This window comes from Myotis davidii, unplaced genomic scaffold (assembly GCF_000327345.1).
Source record: "Myotis davidii unplaced genomic scaffold, ASM32734v1 scaffold104, whole genome shotgun sequence".
NCBI classification, from domain to species: Eukaryota; Metazoa; Chordata; class Mammalia; order Chiroptera; family Vespertilionidae; genus Myotis; species Myotis davidii.
Window position 1 is genome coordinate 5954526 of NW_006296625.1, and position 9788 is coordinate 5964313.

At 39.5% G+C, this 9788-nt stretch overlaps 1 protein-coding gene across 1 annotated transcript in view; it reads left to right on the plus strand.

The window, feature by feature from the left end:
* The window catches only part of SH3BGRL2 (SH3 domain binding glutamate rich protein like 2), a 63380-nt gene extending 57144 nt beyond the window's left edge, over positions 1-6236 (plus strand). The window contains exon 4 of the mRNA XM_006772190.2: positions 2015-6236. Within this exon, the coding sequence (XP_006772253.1) occupies positions 2015-2026 (12 nt within the window). The 3' untranslated portion in view covers positions 2027-6236. The remainder of the gene's footprint in view (positions 1-2014) is intronic.
* Positions 6237-9788: the final 3552 nt, after the last annotated feature.

The following is a 9788-nucleotide window of genomic DNA, read 5'->3' on the forward strand; positions in this document are numbered from 1 at the left end:
ATATTTCTCAAGAAACCTGTGATAAAAGAAGCATTCTCACATGACTTGCGGTCATAGTATTAAAGTTGGTCTTGATGCCATTGACCTTTACTTGATTTCAGCAGACCTTCCAAAGGCAGTGCGGGCTCGGGGCATCCCCACCCATTCAGCCCACCATGTTCAGGTGCCTGAGCAGGAGCACATGGAACCAGAGTGGAAAACCCATGGTGCAGAGTTTGGTATTTAGAGAGAGGGAGAAAGAAAAGAGAGGAAAACACTGATACAAGAGAGAAACATCAATCTGTTGCCTCCCAGTACAAGCCCTGACCAGGCATTGAACCTGCAACCTGGATATGTGCCCTGACAGAGAATTAAACCCACAACCTTTTTGGTGATGTTCCAATGAACTGAGCCACACTGGCCAGGGTGACATGAACCATTTGGGGCCAGAAGGGTTTAAACCAGGGGTGGGCAAACTTTTTGACTCGAGGGCCACAATGGGTTCTTAAACTGGACTGGAGGGCCGGAACAAAAGCATGGATGGAGTGTTTGTGTGAACTAATATAAATTCAAAGTAAACATCATTACATAAAAGGGTACGGTCTTTTTTTTTTTTTTTTTTTAGTTTTATTCATTTCAAACGGGCCGGATCATAGTTTGCCCACAGCTGGTTTAAACGATTCATACTCCATTCATCTTCATGGGGGAGAAATAGGAGTATCTTTAAGAGCAGTTCAGCATTTCCCTCCATTCTAGTTACTTGTATTTTACCTTGGTGGTAATTCAGTATACAGTGTGTAAGGCCTGAGAGCATTCACAGGTGTCATGCAGTAAAAGATGGTAGCCTCCTTTTCTCACCTCCTTCCCTACCCTCTCTACAGTATACACACATAAAACACAGGCCTCGAAAGCCTGCCAGGGAATACAGAAAGGCCCCATTAGCATCTGTAATTGCTCGTACACAGTGAGGAGACAGAAGAGAGATATGGCAGGAAAAGAACATTGATGGCTCAACAGGCACAGGTGCAGTGGGCAGTTCTCAAAAGTAGACCAGGTGGGAGGCAGAGGAAGGTGGAGGTCCCGCAGTGGTGGCCTTTAGGATGTGTTTGTCTGCATAAGACTTTTAAAAGAATTTAAATGAGTTGTTAATATTTAAAATAACAGATTCCCACTCTTCTGGAGAAGTTGAAAGGCATGGAAACCCTGGGGAAACCCACTTTCTTCTCTGACCGGCTGGAGCCAGCAGTGTTTGGCCCATCACGTTTGTTATTTTAATAGACTCACAGCAGGGACTGGAGAAGTTTCTGCTTTCAGAGCTCGCTGCCTTTCAGGGGGTGATAACAACTGGTAGACCCTGGGCACTGACCAACCAGAGCGAGCGGGAGCAGGGCAGAGGCTCTCCATGCCAGGTATCTGTTTGGTGGTTGAAGCATGGAGCCCTCCTGGGGATTGGGGCAAGAGGCATGGCCATACAGCGCTGTTCTTCACCATGGGCCACGCTGCACAGGCCCCCGAGGCGGGGGAGCCACACACACCCTGCTCACCCAGGTGTGAATGGGACCTCTGAGAAGGGTCTCGACAGTTGTTGAAACATGGCTTTCTTTTCACTTTTATATTTGGCAGGTCAGATGTGTGAGATTTAAATCTGGCCTCTTATCCTAAACCAGTGGTTCTCAACCTTGGCTGCACATTAGAATCACCTGGGAATCTTTTTAAAATCCTGATTTCTGGGCCTCATCCTCCAAAAATTCTGTTTCTTTATTATGGGGTGGGGCTACAACATTAGTAACAAAGAAACAGAATTTCCGAGGATGAGGCCCAGAAATCAGGATTTTAAAAAGATTCCCAGGTGATTCTAATGTGCAGCCAGGGTTGAGAACCACTGTTCAGGATGTGTTCTTATCAATCACGTGGGGGTAATTTATTGTGATTCCCAACTTCTCTGTTCCTGATATTTAAAATATTACTGTCAGGATGCATTTTGTTTTCAACACAGTGCAATGACTGACTGTTTTTAATTATTATTAATAAATAGGCAGAACCTTAGAGAAGACAAGTGGAAGATGATGGAGATGCATTTTGGAGCGCCCCCGGTACTCAGCGCACACCTGCTTACCTAATGCATCACTGTGACAGAAGCCACATGCATCATCAGTAACTTTGCTTGCATTTGGAAAAGGTGTTCTTGGAAGACATGGGTATAATGGGACTGCATGATCACTTTAAACCAAATCAGAACTGTGGTGGGTTTTTTCTTATTTTCAGAATTGCCTGCAGTTGCCTCACTCACCTGGAGGTACTATAACCTGTTACAGGTGTGCTTCCTTAATGACTGAAAGATAAGTGAGTGGCACCATCAGAGAGAAAATGTTGGATCTGTCCTAGGTTGTAGTTGATGCCACTATTGCTCAGACCTTCTTCTCTTTAAGCTGCCTGGGTTGTATCCTTAAATTAGTCTGCCAGGATATAAGAGTCTTCTGATCAGAAAGAAAAAAAAAGAAATGTTGGTTGACAAGGAATTAAGATTTTCGCTGCAGAATCACAAATGTCACTTTCAGTGCTTTGTAATAACACCTACAGAAAAAGTTGGATGTTCTAGGCTCCTTTTGGTAATGTAAACTCTTATCCCCATAAATCCTCTAAGCACCCACAGATATTTCCAAAAATCACTGTTGCAACGATTGTGTGATCAGAATCAAATTACATGAATGAAAATAATCGCTATTTTGGAAAATAGATGCTTCTTTATCTCTTGCAAGAGGGAATTTTCACCTAAATGCACGAAACTGTTTAAAAGTATATTTTAAGAGGTGCACTAATTAGGTAGTAAATTTATAGGAAAAGTACTTGACTCATATCTGAAGGCATTTTCAGCTCTAGCAACTTATACATAAGTGCACATATATTTTTAAATGGAGCTACCCTGACTAACAGCTGCTTATTCTATTTTGTGAAGGGATTATATTTTTTTGAGAAAGGAAGATCTTGGTTAGATATATTTTTGAACCCTTGATAAGGCATATTAAAAGATACTAATATTGCTGCACAATTCTTTTTTTTCTGCCTTACTTTCCCCTTGGTTCTTTAACTTTACTAGTTCATATTTCTGGCCAATGCACAGTCTCGGATTTTTCAGAGTAATGTACATACATGTTCTCATTCCATATATGAGCTCAGTGAGTTTCCAGAAAAGCATATATGAGAAAGGGATAAATCTGAATTGTACTTGGCATGCAAAATCTTTACTCCCTTGGAGTGCATGCTGATAAGCACTAAACATGTCTATTTTATTAGGGCAGAGGCTACTTTTTTACATCCTTGTTCCTGCTTACATTTTCTAGAGCTTTTAGTTGCCAAACATGAGAAGAGTCTTGAATAGGATGTTATTACCAGCAGGCTCCCTAAAATATTCCGCTGTTCTCAGCATCCTGATGCTGGACCTTCCGTTTAGATTCTGAGCAGGGGTTTATAAGAAACTGAAAGAACAGAAGAATTAAAGCTCTATCACATATGTTCTCTCGCCCTCCACCTTGCTAAATGTGGACTCGTTGAATGCAAAAGCTAAAATCCTAGACAGATCTGTAGCCCAGGACTGCAGTCAGAAGAAAAGCATGCACAGATTTCTGCTAGACTGGGACACATACACGACCCACAGTTTTCTCTCCAAGGAAAGCTGTTGTGAAATCATGGGTATTACTGCTTAGTTGGCATTAAAGAAGATCTAGGTCAAATCCATTTGATAAATCCCAGGGACTATCCAGGATTTTTTTTTAACTGGATATTGTGTTTGAGCATGTGAGTCTTCTGATAAGACTTAGAATTTCTTTTTAAGCTACAGCAATTAAGAAAATTTTAATGTTGCAATGATCTAATTTATATTTTCTGCTCTTGCCAGTGAGCACCAAAAACCTACTTGTTAAGATTGAGACTTTGTAAGTTAAATTCTGGGGTTATAGGTTCAATACAATCATTGCTAGACAGGGAAAGCTACTCAAATTTGTCTTAAAATTTTTGAATTATTATGGCTATTGTAGGCCCAGTGCAGCTCTTCTAAACAGACTAGATGAATAGTAGTGCTAAATTACTGTCACCGTTACTCATCATCTACTCCCCACCCTACCTTATTTTTTTCTTTATTGGTCAGTGCAAAGAAATAAGAGAGACCAGCCTCGGCCGTTCTTGTTTTGTGTGAGCTAGAAGCACATTGTGTGGCGTTAACGCAGCACCACAGCACCCAGGCTCTGCAGAGTACTGAAGGATTGCCCTGTGGAACCACACTGTCTTCAGAGGATATTGGGTCCTTACTTGTCCTATTTTACCAGCTGAATTTCAAACATGTAATGGTTTACATGTTCCCTTCTTGAACTAGCTGTCTTTAGATTTAGATAATCACAGTCTTAAAAGCCTAGGAAAGAAATGGGTGGGGATTGCAGGCTTAGAGGTAATGTCAAGGGCATTTCAAGACAGGATTTTTATATCCTGTAGTAGGCTTGTTGGGACAAAGGAAGTGTGCTGCCAGAAATCAAAGTATGCCATTTTAAAATTAGATAAAATACACAGTGCCATCCTGCTAGGTATAGGCGGTATATGCAGACCAGAAGGAAATTTTGTTGGGGAAAAATTTGTGTGTTGTTTTTTTTCCCCTCCAAATTCTGGTGTTCTCTTAAAAATCAAAGAGCAGAAAAGGAAGATTTTTTTTCTCAGACTTTAATATATTTTAGATTTGTTTCTGTTTTATAGATTTATTCAACATTCCCACATAGATGTTTTTGTATTACATGGATTTATATGAACTAAACCTATTTTTTCCTGTTATTGAAAGGTACCAAAGTCTCTTTTTTGTTTGTTTGTTTGTTTGTTTTGGTTTTTTAAAATTTGATTTTGCTACCGAGGGTTTTGCTTTTCCTAGAAATGCTTTTATTTAGCAGCTTTTCTTAAGTGTCAGGGCCACTTTGATCTGCATAATTGTTATTTTTAGATTTCAATTTGTATGCATTTGTCCCTAAAGGCATTGGTGAAATCTCAGATTTTATATTCAACATTTAAAAGGAATAAATTCCAGAAAACACATATTCTGAAAATTGAGTGTTTGTTCCCTTTCTTACACCTTTTCTAATGTTAGTTTCGTGTTTGGTTGAAACCTTCCTGTTTATTTAGGATGCTGGGTTTCCACTCTCATCCATGAGCCCCATATCTGCAGATTAGTTATAAAAATGTAGACATATCGTTTGACCATTTGAGGAGATGCGCATGCTGGTGTGTGTGTGTGTGTGTGTGTGTGTGTGTGTGTGTGTGTGTGTGATGGGAGGTGACCATCTAAGTCTTATCAGAATCATCTCAGACGGCACCTGGGACCAAGGATGGCGTTAAATCACTTGGTCCCTTGGTTGGCTTAATAGAGGATTGGTTTTCTGAGTACACCGAAGCCCCTGGCTGGTGGATTTGTTCCTCTAATTGGAGGTAGAAAACAAGTACAGTGTAGCTGCCACCTTTAATAGAGGGGCCCCCTTTGATGCAGCCACCTCTGAAAGCAGAAGCAAGCATTTCTGAAGGCACTGTCTGAAGCTGAGCTCATCACCAAACTATTTCAAACCTTAAACACGGAGACAGAGGGAGGGGGAAGGAGGAGAGAGTAGAGAACAGGCTGTAAGTTTGCAGAATGTGCTAAATCATGAAGCCAAATAAGCCACCCTCTTTGTAACCCTGACTTTCAAAGTTTTCCTAGTTCTTCTAGAAATGCAGGTCAGGTTAGTTTAGTCATCCTTTCGATCAGCAGGCGTGGAGGCCTCAGAATGTTACGGGTCCTGTCTAAGCAGGGCGAGTCTCCACCCCCAAGGATGAGAGAAAGAGGAACCAAAGCTTCAGCGACAGCCCAGTGGTGAATGACAGAGTTGAGCTGAGGGAGTTGCACTCCAGGCAATGGGCATCATCTGAAACATGTATAATCCTTGCCTATGTTTGTTACAATGTAAAATTATTTCATACATGCAGTGGAACATATATGCCTCCACACACATAGGAAATACATATGTACTCACTAAAATGTAAAGTGTAACAAAGAAACCCCTATAAGCCTGTGACCAGCTATTGCCTTTCCTTTCAAGCACCGTGACTCTTCCCTGACCCTGTCCTGTCCCAGTTTGATGGCGGAGCCCTTCTCCTGAACTCTGTTATCATAGTCTTTCTGTCCTTTATCATTTTACCTCCATGTATGTATCCTTATTAAGTAATAATAAATGAAATGAAATTCTTCTTTTCTCACTTCTTTTTTGATCATTGCAATTGGGCATTATCATTTTGAAACAAGTACCCTAGTTTGCTTCTTCCACTGTTAAGTTTCATTTCATTGTAAGATTGTATCACAGTTTTTCTCTTCTGTTTCTGGATTTGAACTTCTCATCAGAAAAAGGAAATGTTGTTATGAACATTTTTATGTGATTTCTGGTACACATACATAAGAGTGGATGTATACCTTGACTAGGATTGCTTTGTCATATAATACAGCACATCATCAACTTAAATAGATAAGGCCAAATTGTTTTTCAAAGCAATGGTATGAATTTACATTCCCACTGGTATACTAGAATTTCCAGTTATCTAGATCCTCACCAACTTTTGGGATCATGAAACTCAAATTTTTGCCAAGTTGAGTGCAAAATGGTATCTCATTGTGATTTTATTTTACATATATGTGATTACTAGGGAGTTGAACATTTTTATTATGGGAATTCTTATTTCATCTTGGAAATCCCTCTTCCAAGTATTTCACCTTTTTCCTATTGTCTTACGTTGTTAAGTGTTAATTTTTAAAAGCTCTTTACACTTAAATCTCTTATCAGTTATACTTGTTTAACTGTTAAAGAGAACCTATATTCAGAGTAGAAACATTTTCTGAAGCCGTTTCCAGAAGTATGAAAAGCATATGAAATTTTATTCTATTTGGAGAAAATAAAGTTAAATGCATATATTGTGTGTTTAATTGTTTGCTAATTTTCAGCTTGTCAGCATTATCAGCCAGGAGATGTACTTTGGAAACCTCTCTACACTCCAGAAGTTTTTCTTCTTTGAAGCTATTTTAAGGCTCATCAATTCCAGTTATTCAGAAGGAAATGAATGTCATGATTTGGTTTTCTGCTCCAGAATTTCACCAGAAGGAAATCTTTATAAAGACTGCCTGTTTACATATGCACATTTTCTTAGTATTTCAACACATAATAGGCTTACATCCGTAGGCCAAAATAGGTAAAAGATATTATAGGGAAAAGAACATTTTAAAAACCACTTGTTTGAGTCATAGGAAATTGTCCTGGACCTAGACTCATCATTAAATAATCGTTAAGCGGAATAAGAAAGACCCGCATCATGTGAATATAAGCCAGTGAGTTGTGGCAGTAGCAGGTTTTCGGATTGATAAACAGATTGGTTAGTATAAGAACAAGAAAATACAATGCAGTCTTATCTTCTGAGACTCCTGCTAAACAGAGGACAGCATTTTTAATAGACCAAAGACCCTGGCATTTGAAAGTATATCAACTAAAAATCTGGCACTGCTTATAATGAATTACACAAAGATGTAGACCTTTATATATAAAACAGCACTCCACACTCAAAATATACATCATTTTTTGGTTGTATAATAAGATTCACTGTAACCAAACTTCCCACTGAAAAAATAACTCCAGTGCAAATATGTATGATTAATGTTATGAAAATGAAAGCTATAGTATAGCACAGTGCTACCCCAGCATGATCCCAACAAGCCACATAGAACTATTAAGCACTTGACATTACCTAGTTGAATTTGGGATGTGCTGTGAGTATAAAAATATATTCCAGATTTTGAAGAGTTAGTATGAAAAAAATGTAAAATAGCTCATTAATAATTTTTATATTGATTACATTTTTAATGATAGTTTTAGGGATATGTTGGGTTATGTTAAATACTAAACTTTGAATGTGGCCACTAGAAAAATGTTTTAATTACATCTATGGCTTGCATTATAGTACTACTAGACAGTACTGGTCTGGACCAGCCTCGTTACCTAAATTTACAACAGAGGAATTAATACCTTCAAACTGTTTATAGGGTTTGGCAAAATATCCTTCCTTCATTTGTAATTACCAAAGGAAATGTGAACATCTTTCAGAATATAATTTTCTAGTACTGTTTGCCAAGGTAAGTGCTTTTCTCATTTTGCTTTTTCATCCCTCTAGATTGAAGCATTTTTATCGTGGGGGAGGGTTCTTTTTTCCCCGGGACTAAAGAGTAACGTTTGTGTATCGTATGTAATATGGGACATCTCTCTATGCGTCCGCCTCACTCCTTTATTGTCTTACGAAGTTGATGTCCCCTATTGAATTGACCCACATCTGTGAACTAAGTCATGGTGGCATTTTTGTGTTTTTCCTTTCATTCAAGAGGAAATTTAATGAACCACACAGATACCATCTATTCTGCAGAACAGTGATGAATATTAATGGGATTTTGGCCTAGATTTCCTAAGATGCTAATTCTCTGTCTGTAAAACCCATTTGAGCCCATAAGAATATATGGATAATCTGCTTTTTAAAAGTTTCCTTCTGATCTCACCGCCTCAGATGGAAACAGAATATGAGTATTAAGGAAAAATGCCTTCCTTTCCAAACTGCCAGGGTGTTTAACCATTTTCTTTTTGCAACTCTTCTTAGCAAAACAGGTTTTTGGGGAAAACCTGTGTTTGTCTTGTCATTAAAATAATTGATGGTAACTACTGGGTTAAGTGGAAGACTATTTGGGGGGACTGTTTTGTTCAAGACCCTTCCCTGATATAAGAGACTGATTGTGCTTCAGCCTTGCAAGCCCAGAGAAGCCAGCCATCTGTTCCTGTAGCTACTTTGCATGTTGCTTTGGGGCTCATTATTTGTCATTCTAATGAGCTACCACACCTATGTAGGATTCTGCCTTTGGGGATGGGTGGAACTACTTGTCTGAGATAAATTATAGACAGACATTTCCCACATTAATTTGATTTCGTTTAGTGATGTTATTATCCCATCTGTTAAGTTTGGATAATATTTGTATCTTACTTTTCTTCCTGTCAATCCACTTCTTGTCATGTACTAATAACATCAGTAGGTTGAAATTCAGATTCTGGGTTCTCAGACAGCCCATGGTTAGGCTCAAAGATGACTTTGAAATCGATGCAGGGGCAAAAAACCCTGCAATTTGGCACTGATTGTGTTATCCTAGACCAGACTTAAGCCTTTTCTGTCTCTCTTCCTGACTTTAGTGGTAAACCACTCTTAAGTAATCCACTGCTAGCCACAAACTAACCAACTAGTACAGAGGGTAGCAAAAGTGTTGACAATAGCGACATTTTTCCTCCCCAGATTGGCAACCAGAAGGAGTCGCTCTGACTGCAGCTCCCCTGCTGTACTGTTTTCCATGCCTAAAAGGTGCTTGTGTTTATACTGTCCCTGTCATAGATGAGAAACGGGGTGCTGGCAGGTTTTCCATCCTAGTCACAAGGTGACGGGGCAAGCAGCCTTTTAGCACTTACTTCCACAGGTAAAATGACCACAGCATTCTGGGTTGTGGACAGTTTCTGAGCGACAGCAGGAAACCACTTCCTTGCCAAGGACCAGGGGGCCTCGAAGTGATACCGTTCCGGGGTGACCCAGTTCTCTAGGGACAGCTTTACAGGAACCCCAAAACTAAAGTTACATCCACAGTGAGGATGAGCAGAGGTACTACTGGAATCACAGAGATGAGCAGGCAAAATGACAGGGGAATTGGGGAGGTGGTGGTTTCTACCAAAAGAGAGCATTTC